Source organism: Sinohyriopsis cumingii, chromosome 6, assembly GCF_028554795.1.
Source record: "Sinohyriopsis cumingii isolate HCF-2022 chromosome 6, ASM2855479v2, whole genome shotgun sequence".
Classification (NCBI taxonomy): Eukaryota; Metazoa; Mollusca; class Bivalvia; order Unionida; family Unionidae; genus Sinohyriopsis; species Sinohyriopsis cumingii.
In genome coordinates this window covers 82,755,616-82,774,268 of record NC_142966.1, presented here as the reverse complement: position 1 = coordinate 82,774,268, position 18,653 = coordinate 82,755,616, and the positions used below count along the sequence as shown (strand labels likewise).

Sequence of the window (18,653 nt, the reverse complement as noted above, 5' to 3'; positions counted from 1 at the left end):
TGAACATTTCCCCCACGCCCACAACGCATTTAACGCACGGGTTTGGTCTTATATTTAATCGCCAAACACTCGCTAATTCAGACGCACAATACTAATAACAACAATTGTTTCTGCATGAGGTTTTCAATCCGATCAAATCATAAGCCACTTACAAATATATTTTTGCTCGTGGTTTAGTTGTATACTATTCCGTGATAATATTAAATTAGAGAAAAAATTGCCTAAATTATAAAGTGGGTAAGTTGACTGTAGAAAAACAATAGCAAGAGCAGCATCATAATTTTACCGGTGTTAGATGAGACCTTGATAGGTCAAAAATCGAATTTGCGAAATCAGATTAAATTGTTAGAAACTACGAGCGAAGAGTTTGCAAGATTATCTATGATTAAATCAGCTGCGCCCAGGTTTGATTTTGAAAGAGTAGATCATAAGAAAAAACACCCACTATTTGATTTGCAATTACACGAACACTTCAGAATGGCCGAGGATGAATTTAAGCGTGACGTTGCAGCTCATGTTTCGTCAACGTTCCGGATAGATTTCGACGGTATTTACATTGATGCTGTAATGAATGACTAACGGGTAGCGATGATTATTGATCATTTAGATGATGATAAAAGGTATTTATTTAGAATTAAATTTATTGTCGAACAGGATGCCAGGATGGTCCAACATGGATTATCTGGGATAAACTCGACCCTGTTCAACAATCACGAGCACGTGGCCAGCATATCACCGTTGCAGATAAAATTATAAGCATTGCTATATTATGGAAAATCATATTCTACCACTGCTGAAGTTTATTAACTTTATCGTTTAAACGAGCCCAATATTATTACTCAGAAACAGATGCCAACTGGTATCTTAAATTAGTCGACTTCAACGTTAATGTGTGGACGGCAAGCATAACAAAAGTTTCGCTAACAAAAACTACTGGATCGTCCAACGGTAATATTTTTGAGGAAATTAATAATATTAGCAAAAACGATCCTGTATCGGTCAGGCTGTTTCAAAATGATCTAGAATCGGATTCAAGATCCACTGGATCCCGGTTTGATCGGGTAAACATTATCTCGAAGAATCTCCATGATCAGATGAAACGGGAGGCGCAAAAATACACTGACGACACGAATGTCGCAGAGGAATTGCTGAATAACAGTTTCACAATCTCATCTGTGGTTTCCCGTGTCACCAAATAAAAACATTCATGGCGCCCAACAATTCGGGGACTTTTCGATGACATATCGTGTTCATGTATTGAATTAAGCCTTTGGAATACTAAACATGATGCCATTGATGTAATTTGAGTTGATATGGTGGCTTGTTACCCTGCTAAATTTCTTGTGAGCCGTATGTTTCACGATTTGGTCATCCAAAACAAGAGATGACCAGAAGACTCTTTTTATTTTAGCATGTAAAAAATAGAGGTTTTAAAAACCCTCCAATGACGCACACCAACAACACCGACTCAACTCAACTCGTTGGCGTCGTTTGTGAATAAAAAATGAATGAATACGTAATTATTCTACATTTGCAGATTATAAACCTCATCGTGTCTATTGCCACAACGATAAATTATCACAACCGTTATAGGCATGGTGGTTCTGGTAAAACAGTACGCGAGTCAGAAATAAAACAGAGGGGTATTAACGCCAGTACTTATCATAACTTCTTTTGATGCAAGAAATATGCGTGAACAACAACTCGAATGGGTGAGAAACATTGTCCTAAAATCATCATCTGGGATGAAATATGTAATGTGTCCAAGAAAACCTTAATAGCGTTCTCGATAGGCTGTCTACGAAATCAACGACGATTATTATGTGCGGCGATCAAGAACAACCTCCTCCAATTACAGGAGAATCGCCACAGAACCTGATAAAGAAAATATGTCGAGTATTACGATGAAGTGTTGATAAATTCAATGTGAGAGATAATTCGCTGTGCAATTCCAGAAACGTGAATCAATGACTTCTGAAACTTATGGCGCCCAAATGATATTATAGTCGCATGCAAAAAATATATTTCGCGATTCACTTCAGCGTAGGTTATTTGAACTTCAAAGGGAAAGATTTCCCACGTTGTCAGTGTTACTGTGTTATCGTTCAGTGGATAATGTTCGGAAGAATATTCTCGTTGATATTCCAGCAAAAGGGGACCAATCAAACGCACTTTCTTAATGATATCGTTGATGTTCCCGTGGAGGTTGTTGAGCAGGCTCTAGCACAACCATTATGGTGGACTCTAGGATATGAAACAACAATTCACTCCTCAGGGACTAACAATCTCAGATACTGTACTTGGTAAGTAAAATGATCAAATTTAGTGAATCTGGCAGTATCGAGAGTTACAAAAATGTCTCAGCTGCAGAAGATGGTCTCGAACAGCAATCAATCTCAGGTGGGATCCACCACTAAACTTCCTGGTACGGTAAAGAAAAAATAAGCTGGCTATCAGCGAGATGACAAAACAAAACCGCGAGTTTCATCTTGATGCTGAATATATAATGAAGCTGAAGCAGCGACAAAATAATCACTGTGTTTACTTTAACACAATGATGTTGTTGGAATATTTCCCTAATAACGTAAGACATTTGCAGGGGACAAAATCAATAGTAGTCTCTGTCGCACACGCGAAAATGTCGCGCTGATATGTCTTGACTGTAGCCGACGTCAAGAGGCTAGTGTCCTTTACTCGCGCGAATCTAACCTACTGTGAACAGTGTATTTTCAGGAATTACTTGTAATTGTTCAAAGTCAAATCCATGCTGAAGACCTGCCGAATCTGGTCTGAACATTGCGGGCCTACCCGGAGATCTTACTAAGTTTAAAATTTTATGTGTGGTTACACTCCAGAGTGGATCGGTTGCTCTTTTCATAACACCTTCAGGTTCACCAGTTTCATATAAATACCTAACTGACGCGATGCTGACCAGCACCGATCTCGCTGATAGGTCGCATCGCTTAGTCGGTATGTCTTCACGATTGCATCCCGGATTTCATAGTAATTTTACGCGTGACGTAGTTGTTTAACGCGGCTATCACGTGCGGTAGCCTCGCAACCCATTCACGAGATCTGTCCTTGCTCAGTAATTCCTGGGTATACTGATGTCTAAACAATCGCTAAGCAAGAGTTCGATTAAAAAAAGTTGAATGATTGCGTGATCAATATGTATTGCGGAGTGTTTCAACGTTATGTTGTTGTATCAATGATGTTACCCGGCTAAGAAATTCTTTGCTAGGATCAACCTGTAGCAATAGTGACCAGCGCAGGCTGCCAGAAGGCCCAGGTCCACGCGAATAAATTTGTTCAAAATGGGGCCAAGACTTCAGTTGTTGTTTTAGTCGATAGCGGTTCTGCTTACTTGCTTCTACTTGCAACGACGACAACCATCAACGCGTATTGGTATTTACTAGTCTGTCGTTTCCGTGATGTATTTATAACGTCGTGTGGTGAAACGAAATATTTTCTGATGAACAGTGTTGGAGTGTTACATCAAACCGTCCATGTTGAATCGTTTTAGGCGGCCGATAAACTTGCCATATTTCCTGTCGGGAAAACCAATATGCGACAACACCACGCAAGACACCTGCGGCATAAGCGACTTTGCTAATCGCTACTGTATCTTTCCAGTATCCTCTTGGACTATAATAAATACATTCCATTTTTAATTACCGGACAATTAATTGCCAGTCCCTACGGCTAAATTACCCCTGATCGCCGATCTTATCAACCACTTGGCCAGAGATTTTCGCATATTTTTATTTTTTATCGACTTCAACGTATGAATCAACTTGACATCAGCGATATGTCGCTATTGCATATAATTATTTTGATACGCGACGTCATGAGTATGGCACGCCTGATCAATCGCATTTACTGGAAATTAGCCTGGACTTTGCTTGATTTGCTGGGGTCAAATCTGATATCAAGTGGTGTTAAAGGACCACAGTAATTTTATCCCGGTAGATGTTTTTCATCAGGATATTTAGCCAGTGGAGTTCTTGGTAATGCCCCGAGTACCTCAATAATATCACCACCACTTAACGTCTCTCGAGATGCCACAAACTTGTATTTTTTATGCCGCATTTTACCTGTAAGTTCTGGCCTCGTTGTAGTTGCTCAAAGCGTAGTTGCACGAGTGACGGCCTTGCATTGAACAAAATATAGACTCGTGATTGTGAATAATACATAGTCCTACAATATGATCGTGACTGACTTTGCAGCAACACCCGAGCAAGCACCAATCAAGCATTATACAGCGTTACCAAACTATAACAGCCATTTATTATTGGTCCATCTAGGTCTGGTGAAACTCAATTGCTACTCATCCAAATAATGAGATTGCTCAAACGAGAAAAACTTTATTTTATAACGCCATCCGCTGACAACTAGCGATGTTTTAATATCCTCAATTAATTCAATAAAGCCTAGCTATACAGGTGGTGTTGAATTTATCATAAACATCAATGATGGACCGTCCGTTGCTGATCTTGATGGTAGTATTAATAATCTTGTGGTTTACGGTGATGTCATGCTTGACAAACGAATAAATCTAGCCAGAATATTTTCATGATGCAGATATAAAACACAGATATCATGCACGTTATGAAACGATATGTTAAGATCCTAAAGCGACCAGAGATGGCTATAATCTTTTGGTTATATTTAACGGCGTTGATTCTCATACACTGCAAAATATTCATCCGACTTGGTGTCCTGGCGACATTAATATAAATGAGGTTAAAAACTTCATTGCACATGCTCAAAGAACACATGATTTCATTACAATTAGTTCGCATGATACAGCAACACATTATTGCATTGGTCTCGATATAATCTTAAGTTGAAACACGCGCTGAGTCTCATTTTCTTAAAGAAATTTATTTGTTATGTAACGAACCAATAAAATATTAACACGATTATCTTTGAGATTGAAAAATGTCAATAAGATGGTCTCGCAGTTCATCTTGATGTTGAAACAATCAACTATGATTTTGAAATTATACATCAGCGACGGGAAGAGGGTAGATGTACATTACCGGCAGAATATAGATTTATCAAATTAATCCAACGCCAAATAGAATTGTCCCTGGATGTCTTACATGAGAGCGAAATTGCTAAATGTGTACTACTGGCAAGCGCCATTGAGAAAATCTGATCAGAACTGTCTCGCTAATATAAAACTCTAGATGATGTAGTCAGATAAGAAAACTTATTGTGGATTGCTTGCTTGTAATCGGAATCAAGGTCGTCCAGTGCTGAATCGTGACTTCAGAAACACGATGGATTATATAAAATATAACATATTGTTTCGCCGCACCGCTTGCATCCCCGCTACCCCACCACCAACGATATAGCTACCATCCACTGTGTCACAGACAAGATTTACATAAATCGTCGACGTAATATTAAATATACCCGGCGATACATGACGACTAGCTCCCGTTAGATCGTTATTATGTCGGAGATTATCTTTGGAGCCTCTTATTGTCTTCCATGCCGCAGAGTTTTTGCATATATTCATCATATATTTCATTGAGAGCCTGTTGTATTTTGTCAATGTCCAACACCGGTAGTTTGAAGTGGGAAATTGGTCTTAAAAAAGACAACAAATGCATTTTTGATTATTATGCCTTTTTCTATACTCATCTCAGTATCACCCTCGATAATGACTGATTCTATAATACATTTCTAAAATATTTCTGCATCAGATTTTATATGGTTCAGATATTGAACTGTCTCAGTAATTCTTGGTTTAAGATCATCATTTGGTTATTGAAACACATACTACTCAATCATTTTTCTCAGATCAGTTTGTTTATTTTTAGATTCCTGCACTATTCCATCAATGAGTAGTTTAAAATAATTACCAATCATATACACTGTACTTGTACCAATTTCTGGTTTCCTAGCCGACGGTCCATCAGTAAACCCAATCGGGAAATTTTATCACCGGTTCGGTTAAGCAATTGTGCAGCAAATAAATACCTTGTGTCTCCTCTCATGGGCGACCATATTATCTTTCCTTTTCTTTACTCTGAAAATTGTATGAATATTTGTTTGTCTGATAAATATCAGATCGTTGTGGTTGTGGTGGTTCATGGTTCAACAACCGCCGTACTACCAGCTGCCATCCTAACACGGTTCTGATCGATGACTTATATATGTAAACGGCGTAATTGGGAGTTGATATTTCAATGGCGGCACTCAGTGTTGGCTCATATGCTTCGCTAGTAATCTTTAATTATTTTCCTGTTATAGATTTAATTCTGCGCTGAAGTTCATCATTGATTTGCTCGATTTGATATGATCCTTTTGGAATTCCAACGACGTTTAAGTTGGGATCCTCCGGCCCTCCTTATTTTGATACGCGAATAGCAATTAAGTGTTAGTGTCCAGTCCACCAACTGATTTTGCTCTGATATTTGGCCACCTATATTAAAGTCGTAATTGTGCCAGTGCAGTCTCAAGTGACTGACTGGACTCTCCAGGTCCCATACGCGCTCTTATCGAAGTTGAAAAACCAATATCGATTTCCGGCTGCGTTGACGTCACTGATATTATTGTTTTAGTCCGCGATGTTGTGTTAGCGATAATCTGTTCCAGACGGGTATTTTCTTCTACAGTCATTATTATATTTTTACGGATTCAAAATGTGGATTTGGCAACGTTGGCGCCTGCAAAGTATCGCCGCTGACGTCAGTCTTGTGATACTGATAATAAATATCACTGATTGCAGCAAATTTACTATCTTGTATTACACCGTCTTTTAAACCAGTTTTACAATATCGATGATATATCTATAAATTCATGCGCCGCATCCTACATTATTTCTGTGAGCAATTGTAATTTCTTACCCGCACATGTTGATATTGTTGGTAGTAATATTAAGAATGCAAGCCGCGGCACCCAACAGCGATTCCAATCATCGGAGATATCACTTGCGTTGCTGATAATGTGCCGATTGACGTTGTTGCTTGAGCGTATATCCGTCCATACCTAATTCACCAGTCATTGTATTGCCGGTTTTAGCAACCGGTTTACAGACCTCGTTTCTCATATCATTTGTGATCGCTGCGATTGATACGCTTGAGTCTCTGATTTTCTCACTATCAGAAAATACCGGGATGTTATCGTTGGTCGCACCTAAAACTCGTCGGATTATATCGACCCACTTAATAATGGTTGTATTTCGCCGCCCATGTTGATTCTGAAAAACAACATCCCCGTCCAGGTCAACCCCGATGGGACTTATATCTACCATCATAAATTATTAACCTATTTAAAACGACCGCTAGCGTACTCGTGCACGACTTGATGCGGCGGCGCTTATCACATGGACACAACAGTTAGTACAGCAAGTACTTCTGGACAGCATATGGGTGGATCCGTTAATGTCTGTGTTAGTAATGCTGAACACCAGATGGAATTGCTACCGATTCCGCTGATAGATTGTAAAAATTCTTTCGGTGACGCCAATCCACACGAATCAAAATAAACAACACGTGGATCAACCGCGTATGGAACGCAAGGAGTACATGGGCCAGAACGGCAATCGAATTTAATGATACCAGTTTCAACACGGTTTGGTTGTTTAGGCTGCTAATCATGCATGAAAATTTCTCTGAAGTTTTTGATGTTTAATCGCCGAGCAGCATCAAGTAAATCAAAATTAGAATGGGGAGTTCACGGCCGTCAAAAACCTTTACCGTACGGCATCATGGTAATCTTCGACTCCTTTTATGTTTTTAAACCGTTTCCTGTTGCTTCTTCATACAATTCCAGGCACCGCGTCTATTTGCTTTTATTCAGCCGCAACGGCAAGAAGCGTTGATATCGCTGCTGGAAGTGGGAATATACCAAAAGTATTTGCTGTATCGTTGTCCCTTTCGCGGTAAGATCAAGCCGTACACCATTTGTTTGATTTCGTTGCGACATGGTAGTGTTTGTGCTGACGTTCAGTCAACGAAAGTACATTCGGGCCTTGCAATACCGTTGATTTCAGCAATAGTTTTGTTCCACAATTCTTCTTTGATGCCGATTGTAGCTTTCTAATCTGACAAGGTGTCAGGGCGTCATTGATGTGTTGGTCTAACATTATAATATTATGAATGATTTAATAATAATGTTAACGGCAAAATCATATATTTTCGACGGTGCATCAGCGACATTCATTCGTCTTTCGACACCTTCGAGCTGAATTGTTTTGTCCAATAATATGACAGCGATTTCTCTATAACCAACAGGACCCATTGTTATATCATTGACAATAGATTGCACGTGTATATCAATGACAGATTGTGTGAAAAATCTAGATGTTCCAATGAACAATATATATTATACATCGACGAAAAATCGCGCTGAATATCTGCAGACCAGTATCAATGTTTTAATCACGCCCCCATAAATCTTTCCGAACCATGATATGCCCTAGCTACGTTGTTATGTTCGACAGTCATTATTATGTCTTCTTGATGGTACCTGGTGTCCGCTTAGTATTAGCGAAATCGTAGACACCATTAAACGGTCAAACACCATGGGGTTTCCTTCCTAGTTTCCGATCATTCTATAACTTGAAATGCAAAGAATATATGATGTGGTGCTGCCATCCCCTGTTGAGATGTTATCTGCTATGCAAAGGAATGTGCTGTGCTGGTAAATGAGTCAGTGGTCATTGTAAACCATGACAGCGTTCACGTACCACCGCTATCCATGAAAGAGAGCAGTTGTTTTTTCTTCAGAGATTGATGCTGTCATCGTTGGCATCCATAATGCAAGTTTCGCTAGTTGCACTTTACCAGCAGCTGAAGCATTATCTAGAAAGTTTGCATCGTTGTCTGAGTTAGTCCACTTCTCGCTGATAAGTTTGCAGTTATATATTTTTCTATTTCGGCAGCTTGTTGTTTTCGTCATTCGTCATTGGCACGCTACTTATTTTAGTCGTTTATTCACAGCGTGATTTATTATTTTACTGACACTTGCTGCCCTCACCCAGGTGATGTGCAGTTTTACTAACTGAAACTGCGGTTTTCGTCGTATTAATCGTTGGAGTCTGTCTCGGATCGCTGAGATTACTTTACTAGCGACATCACCAACAGTGCCTATAGGTTTAGCACGAACAAAATCGACGGCTTTCATGCCTAATTGTTTTGCAATCAGTATTGCTTTTGTGGCTTTCCTTCTAAATAAACCTTGAACATCACCAATCTCATCTCCGATGATAAATGTATATATTGGTAATCGTGAATTTATCGTCCTGATCATTTCAGTCCACATTGATCATTGTGTATAATCATATTATTTTGTTATCGCCGATCTAATTGATCAATAGTAATCGTCGGTAATTTCATCGATTAGTGTGAGATATATCCTGGTATCCATGCAACCAGCGGTAAATAGCAGCTAACACCATTGATTATTTCGGGGAATTATTGACAGCTCATCTTCCACCAATCAAAATTTCTAATCAATCAACATCACAGAGTACGTTATTGGGACAAAGTTTATCGTAAATCACCGATCGCCAGTAGCAAGGCCACTCCCGGCTGCTTCTTCAAGTAATTGGTCGTGCGGATCTGGTTGTGGTTCCAGTGCGTTGCTGGGGCTCATTTGACGACACAACTTCTTTTTTTTCTTTCTTATTTCAGGTCTAGTTTTTACAACTGACTTTCTCCTTTCTTCTACTAATTTTTGAAGTTTACGTCCCAATTCTTCCTGATCTTCTTTCGTTTTCTGCTCTGCTTTTTCAGCATATTCTTCTACTACTTGGTAAAGATATTATGTTTTTTTGTATCATCATTAGCCCTGATTTGCTGAATATCAAAAGCAGCTGTTAGACCCGTCAGCGGATATACTAAAAATGCACTTCAAAATCAGCAAACGTGGCGACGAGTCAGACCCATCATGTTTTATTTTTGCGCCCAACGGAGACCGTATCGGGGCGTACTGGGTGTTATTATTCTTGTCTTGGTTGTGTGGCTGTTCGGTTTTAAAAAAATTTGGTTGTCGCCCAGGTCTGATCATCAGCCGCGACCCTGCTGCTATCCTAACATGTGAACAACAAGCATTAATATGTTGTTTATATACAACAATGTACATAAAGCATTTAGGGAACAGTTACTAAACTGGTTCAGCGTCCAGCCAATAACTCTCATTGTATAGTTTTCAAATGTGTATTTAACAATAAAGACATGTTAAGTACAGATTTTAGAAATGATTTTCTCCACTATCCATCCAGTAACTTCCGGGCTAGGAGAACTGACAAGAGGGGTAGGGAGCTAGATCAGCAACTGAAAGTAAGAAGCTAGGATTGCGGTTTTATTGTAGCTTTACGTCATGTTTAATTTATCGTCTGTCTACTGTCGAATGCATCAGACCTATTTTTTATTTGCCAACTGAATAAAAATGAAAATAGTTTCTCGGTTGTCTGTATGTCATGCCACAATTTAATCCGAATTTCTGGAAAGGAAGATAACTGCATTTATGTTTTGTGTTTCAGAAACATTTGTCTTTCTCTGGGATCTAACAGTACATCCAGCTGATGTCTTGGCTTGTTATGTAAATCAAACCGCATGTGGGTTCTACAGTATGAACTGTATTAACGGTCACCGAATAAAAGTGGAGAGCCTTCAATACGGTCTAAGTGTTAAAACAGGAACGTCTTGCCAAAATGGCGTACGTCTTACTTGTACAGATGAGAAATATACATGTTGTAACAATGATTATGATCACTGCATCGTAGATTTTCCTGAACTTCGTGCACAGTCGGTGAGAAATCTTTGTTCAGACAAACCTTTGTGTGGACCCATTCCTGCCGATCCGACACAGTTTACTACATCAGATGCCTGTAAAGGAATCAACGTTTTCTATATTATTGTTAACTATACCTGTTTGCTCGGTAAGTAAACTTACGTGTGTGGAAGGGAGATCAACAACATCGCCACTTGCTATTGTTTTTAATATTAGAAATTTTCCTTAGTCTGACAGGTGACTAAATTCATATCGTGAGTAGATGATATCAATAAGTACATTGTCTGTTCTGAAATGCTCTACTATATATGGTAAATTTGATAGTTAATGCTTTTTATCTTTTTAAATTAGTTTTATATTTTGTGAAAGTGAAAGTAATCTGCATCATTCAATACAATATTTGAATATGTATGTATATAGGGTCAACAGACTATGTACTCCAGACGTGATATGTTATGATGTTATTCAAATTTCACCACGAAGTGACAATCTTCTACTTTCTGATACCCTAGAAGTCAAATCATGTACGTCATGTAATATCAAATACATGCTTTCCTATATTTGTAGAAAATGCTTATCACGATACAAGTATGTAATAACAAATACACGCATTCATATATTTATTTAAAAAATGCCCCTCACGATGCAAGTAATGAGTATAATCATGTTTGACAGGCCCAGACAAAGTAATGAATACTCATAATAGATATGCGGCCAATTTCTTCCTACAAATTATGTGAGTTAAATATTCCGTTTAAAAAATTCAATAAAATACTGTCATTCAATTATAATTATTGATCGCTGTACCGTACGTCACCATAAACCCAACTTACATTTTCAGGCAGAGGTTTTGAAACTTGTATATCATATTACTTGTCATATATCAGATTTAAGTGCCTTTTTATTTATATCGTACTCAAATGTATGTTGAAAGATGTAAATTTGAATATATATTTTATTACATCAACTTTGGCATTGGTATTACCCTATATACAAGGACTTAGTTTCCACTGGTTTCTCGCCAACCCCCACCCTTACCCCCAGATCTATATAATCTGCTCATTCTCATCCAACTGTTTGCTCCATCCGACTGGTGTGCATTTCTCTACAAGGTGATTAAATGACATATTTTACGTTTTAAAGTGAAATTCTGGACATATATCCCAAGGGTGGAAAATTGGTAATGTCTGTGATTCAGAGTCGTTTTGATTCACTTTATAACACAGTAGCATATACATTTCTTTTTTTCAGTAGGATTTGAAATTTTCTGGCGTAACAGCACATTATATCAAAAGGTTAACATACGAAAACTAATATAAAAGGGGGATTAAAATTCTCAAAACTTAATAACGGTAACAAATGAACACCATATTTATACAAGTTTTTAATTGCTAAAAATCAGATCAGGACAAAAACAAATTGAACACATGCGTTGTAAACCGAATAAATATGTCAGTCGTAAAGAGTTTGTAAATTATTATGAAACGATTTTAAAGGTATGCTATTTAATTAGTAGTTGCGTCAAATATACAAATGGAGCAGAAACCTAGCTAATCCATTACACTAGTTTATAAAGTTTTCTTTTTAAAGCGACGTATGGCTTTATTTCAGATAATATTTTAAGTTTATATACTTGCAAAATACAAAATATTCTCTTTTTTGACATGTGGGAATACTTTGTTATAAACTAAATCCAAAAAGCCTTAAAATACAGACAACATAAATTATTTTGCAAGCAATTTTCGAAATAATATGAGGATTATAAAAATACAGTTTTGGTCAGTCAACTGGACCGAAGCTTGACAAACCATAACCTGACCTCACTATACGGCATCTGCCCGAACGTAAGTCTACATCATAATTAACCTAATTGCTAACGTTTTCTTTTGTACCGTAGATTAACATTAATGCAAATGTTGCTTTCGTTTTCCTTAACTTTTATATTTACATTTTGTAGCTAAAAAAGTCGACATGGATAAAGGGTATCTCTTTTGTCTTGTCGCCTCTAGCGAATCTCTAAACCTTCAAAATATAAAAGGTCTACTCTGCTGACGTTTGACTCCTGGTATACACTTATGGAGTTGAAATCGTGATTTTTGAGTCGCTTTTCTACCGGACAGTCATAATTATAATGCCTTGGTTAAACGTGACGGAGGGCGCGGTGTAAATTATATGGTAAAAATATCAAAATCATTTTCATGTAATGCCACAGAGAAGAAAACCTGATAACATCGTGTATTTCTTTATCCAATATATTCCTTTAACGAGATCCCATTATGCGCTTGTGTTCTTACACAACCCTGACTTTTGCGTAGGAAACAAACATGATATTTGTGCCTTTCAAGAAATGATAGAGAACACAATAAAATCGCAACAAAAATAAGAATTCCAAACCACATATAAACTTAACCAGGAATATTCATGAAAAATTAAAATTCAGTTTTATTCACAAATTTTAAGACGAACAAGTTTTAATGTTTCTACTGAGTTGTAGCAAGATCGCGAAAAATAAATCTTAAAAATATACCATGAAATAAATTCTTTCAAATTTCTTTTTCTTTAAAAAGAAAAAAAATATAAGGGCATTTTGAATACCACTGCATGTCCATATTTATATTGGACAGAATCCGATTCTAAGACAAAAATTGCAAGTTATTGCTAAAACTTGTAATAAATGTTTTGCGTTAACACAAAAGAATGCTTCTGTCTACCATCTATTTCGTGCAAAACTGCAGTCACACTTTATTATGTTTCAATGGTGGAGACGAAAAGTAAATAAGCAGAATGATAGTAGCATGTTCGCTAACTTAAACCAAACGTTATTTTATTAACTGTTGCAATTATCGGTCAAAAAGTGACGAAGAAAGCTTACCAGTTTAGCTCATTGTTTACTTCTGCCATTCATTTCACGTATAGAAACTTAACAGTCTGAAAATAGTTGGATTCTTGCACAGACTGAATGCAAATGAATCCAAAGTAATCTTTTTATTTGCACAGTGCACACACTCTGGTCTCACTTGACAGTTTTTTTGCTGAATTTTCATCCGGCAATGAGCTGTTGCAGACAAATGAGAATAATATTACGTGATAAATTTAAAAAAAATCAACTAATGATTTTTATAGAAAGTATGCTTGTATTCAGGTTAATTTCTTCCTCAACTGGTGGCTTTTATGCTGAACCGATAATGCCATCAACCCCTCTTTTTAACATTTATTGTTGACAGCAAAGTGCTATTTTGAATAATTTCCTGCTAAAATATTCAGCAAATGTCTTTCGCATGCTTAAGGTTAACTAGCATATTAGCAAACGTTTTATCAACCCTTAACCATCTCAATTTAAGATATTTACCTATAGATCTGTAGCAGTCATACGTGAATAGGTAAGCCAAGGCAGCTGTTCATTTGCAGCCCAAGTCATTCATTTGATCTCCAATGCTAGTCAAACTGTGATAGGCAGTCACAAAACACGAACACCTATTTTCTAGTCTAACTTAAAATAAATGTAAACCACTTTACATGATTAGCTTATGTGTGAATTTATAAACCCTAGGCTTATGAAAATGAGGCTCATGCCTTCTACTCTAAACATTAAGGGGTATCAAAATACGAAACTATCCAGTAAGACCTAACTTACTATCGCCTGTTCAGAATTTTGCAAACAAAGTCGCACTCCGAGTTTCGTTCATGTTCATTTCAGTCAAAATCACACTAAAGAAATCCAATGATATCTTGCCATGTAGTGGTCATGTAGCAGTAACCGATTTGAGAGGCATAGATTCCTTCATTGTTTAAAACACAAGGATATACCAATTATTGTGTTCATTCGTAGGCTCTGAATGGATTAATTATTTGTCTTGGTAAAATATGTCTGCAGCAATCAGTAGAATCCTTTCCAAAATTATGTTGTCATCTGTTCTACTTCAGTTTCGTTAAGTTTAAGCGCCTGATACAGCAAAGGAGAACAGTTCTGATTTATACTGCCTAACGGATGATAAGGCAGTAACGTGTTCTCAAAGATTTGATTAATTAAGTCTACACGACGCAAAATGAAACAATTACCCATATTGTGCCACTTTCAGTTGGCCGAAACATTCCCTCTTGCTTTCCCTTGCTAGCTGTTTTGCTAGCTATCAAATCATCATCTATATCTGACTCACTATTGCATTGAATTTTATTTGTTCTATTGTGTAATAAATGTTTAAATTATATCATTGTTGATTGATACATTGAAAAGGACAAACAATGAATCCTTGGATCTTCTTAGACTCCCACAAGATTGTTCATCTTTTTAAATCAAGTCTCGTGGTAAAATAAACTCTCCTTCTCCACCTACATATACATTATAACCTAGCATTCAACTAGCATTTGTTATTGTTACACGCAAGTGGTGTCACTCCAAGGTGAATAAAACATATTCTGCATGAGCCTGGCTTTGATAATTCAAGGTCATCAGACAACATTGGTTGTCAGCAGGAAGGTTCTTAAACACGCATATACTGCAGTAATAATTTCGTTAATCACCGAATGCCCAAAAAACACAGCATTCAAGTGCATGCTTGCATGGTTTTCTATTATTTTATATTTGTATAATTTATTAGTAAACATTTCCGAGCCGAATATTAATACTTCAAGCTTTGAAATATAAATCAAGAACCAAACACTCAGCAGAAAGAAGTATTCCTATCTTATATTGCTAACATGGTATTGCGAAAAACATCCAGACAATTCTTAAAAAATAAAAAACGGCACATATTACAAAATTAATTCATTTGGTCATAAGGCTCGTGAAAACTGTACATTATGACGTCTACTCATAGAAATTGGTAAATTACACAGGTCGACAAACATCTTCCAACTGACTCCCCAAACAAATAACCACTGAAAGCTGATAAAACTGATAAGAGGGCACAAATACAAATAGCATATATCCAAGGTGTATTACTGTATTTGTTACTGAAGATGTATCAACAGATCTTCATCACTACACTAAACTTTTTTGCCTAGAATATGTTTATCATACTACTTTCCACGATGTATGGTGCTGCCGAAACAGCGGGTGGTGCTGGTTCTATTTTGTACATATGCCCTAAGAAACAAAAGGTATATCTTGATTTTGTAATTAAATGTAGCTATTTTTTTTGTTAATCCGTCAATGTGTCTTATTGTATTGCTTCAAAATAGTTTAGAAAAGAAATATGTCATCTGAGAACAGTTTTCTCAAACATTCCATGGTACCATTAGAGTAATTGTTATGTCTGCTGAAGGACCCTAAACCTTTCGAAGGTTTTTGGTTAAGTGAAACTTCGATGTAGCAGAGCAGCAGAGAGGGTGAACATACCTTTTGCTGAAACGTTATTTCTGAAAACTAAAGCTTCCTACGAAAATGAAAAATATAAGATCAATAACGCCAAACCGAAGCCTCTAACAAAAACCGCGAGTTTCTCTAATTGGGTTAGTTTATTTTGTTACTTTATCTTTGTCGTTCGTGTTTTTTAAAGTTTGTATGTGCATTCGTTTACCCGCCGGCCGTTTCACTGTGGTCCCACCCTCTCTGCTGCTTTAATGTGTGAGTAATTAAATCATTATTATATCAATAATGGAATCTTACACTAGCAGATTAGCTCGAGAAAGATTAGAAGCAATTAGAAGATATCTTTCTGTTCGTGATGCTGTCAAACGAAAACTGCAAGAAAGACAAGAAGCACAAGTTGAATATGCAGAAGGTACTGAACAATTATTTAAACCTGTTACAACGTTTACTGAAAGAGTTGCAGAAGCTGCTGAAGGTGTTCTTCCGGCATTAAAACAAACAGCTGAGCAAGTTGAATAGATAGCAAGAAGAACTAAACAAACAAAAATGATTTTAAGAGATCTTCCAACTGAAATAGCTGCTGCTCAACCTCCTGGCAGAGAAGAATAAAAACTTCAAGGTATTGATGAAATAAAAAAAGATCTTATACCAAAACATAAAGTAAGAAAAGAAAATCTTGCATTGATTAATAAATTTAGATAATAATAAAGAAATTTTTACAGAGAAAGAATTACATAGTACTGCAGCGTTGGGTGTTCTTCGAAAGTCTGAACTTTTAAAGACTGAATATATTAGCGTACATTTGTATAACTTTCCTAAATGGATATATCGTATATATTACAACAAAAAACAGGCTAGAAATGATTATCTTAAATATAGAGAATATATTGAAAAAGTAAAAATTTGTATGCGGATTTACGTAAACAACAATCTCAACTTGAGCCACAAATTCCTCAACCTGAACCACAAAAACCACAAATTCCTCAATCCAAAATTCGTGAGCCACACATTTTAGAAACAACCTTAACCACTATCTTTTAAACTATAATCTCCTACTAAACCACACATTTTCAACCACAATCTCTACAAATAATTATTATTAAGAATAAATTTACGACTAAGGGATTAGGTAGCATCGTGAAATCAGATACAAAGAGGCACTAAATATTACCGTACATGGATACCATCAAACAGAAAATTATGCGAAACCGGAATATATTGATTCTTGGACAAAAGATGATTGGGTTAAAGATGTATATTCCATATTTACTAATAAACTTGCTGAAGATGATGGCCACATATTTTAATAAATTTAAAGATTGTGTAAAACGAGAAAAGAAAAAGAAGATCCTCCTGGTTTTGTTGCAAGTGGTTTTTCTAATCAAGGAAGCAACCTTATTACTTCTCTTGACAGTATTCTTTCCGATGTTGAACGATTAAACATTCTGATCGGAGGAAAACGTGCAGGATATAATTCTCAAGATATTATTAATAAAACATCTGATATTTGCGGAAGATTCTTTACAGGCGGTATCATGGATATTATTGTTTATCGATCTCTCATTAATGAAATTAGTGATGAATATTACAGCGATTCGAAACAATTAATCAACTTGTATTTGAAAAAATGATCGTACAAAATTGATCAGTTACTAGCAACAAACTGCATACATGTTGTTGTTGTTATAGGCTCAGCCTGTAATATTTATGGTAGTAAACTCTCGATTGCAAACGTAGAAAGCGATTTCCGGAGATGGACTTGGTGATGTTGTTCAAGGTTTATTTAAGTGAATAACTCCAAAAGCAATACCGATTGCAAAACAATCAGGAATGAAAGCTATTGACGCTATTCGCGATAAAGGTATCAGTGCTGTTGGTAATGTTGCCGGTAAAGCATTTTCATCAATCAAAGAAAGATTAGATCGATTAGTGCGAAGAAAACCACAGCCAGTAAAATTACCCAGTATTGAAGTTATGCCTGCAAATATCAGTAAAATAATAAATCAAGCTGCCCATCAAAAATTTGCAGAGCTGGCTGTTAATGAAATCGTTCCTGAAAAATTGATTGATGAATTTATGCCGGTAAATGCAAGTTTTATTTCAGGAAGTGGTCTCGTGTTAGACAATAACAATTATAATAAAAATGTTTAAGCATATGTTCGATCCAGCAATTGATAGGGACGCACCAGTTCTTTAAGATGAATCTATACGCGATTATCAATATTATTCTTATGAAGCACGAATACTAAGTCGGCGAGGACGAATTGAGATACAAGTTCAAGATAAAAGCAGATATTTCTTACCTGCTGAAGCAATTTTTGAGGTAGAGGTAGAGCTTGTAACAGACGTTGTTGCTAATACACCATATGGAGCTAATGATTTGGTTGGTTGTGTTAACAACGGTATTATGGCGTTGTTTGACAGCGCTACGTACATGATTGATGGAAGAAATATTAAAACAGTTCAAAAAGATGCTGATGTTGCTACAACAATATTAAATTTGGCTAGCTATTCAGATGACTATACAAGATCAGCTGGTCCGTCAGTGGTGTTTGCTAAAGATAACACTGATCATCTGAAAGTGACCAGT

General features: G+C 36.7%; 1 protein-coding gene across 2 annotated transcripts in view; it reads left to right on the top strand.

Moving 5' to 3' along the window:
• The window catches only part of LOC149797334 (uncharacterized), a 109,602-nt gene that overhangs the window by 76,491 nt on the left and 14,458 nt on the right, over positions 1–18,653 (top strand). For both annotated transcript variants that reach the window (XM_089962057.1, XM_089962058.1), the window contains exon 2: positions 10,502–10,900. In XM_089962057.1, coding sequence (XP_089818183.1) covers positions 10,502–10,900 — 399 coding nt within the window. The remainder of the gene's footprint in view (positions 1–10,501; positions 10,901–18,653) is intronic.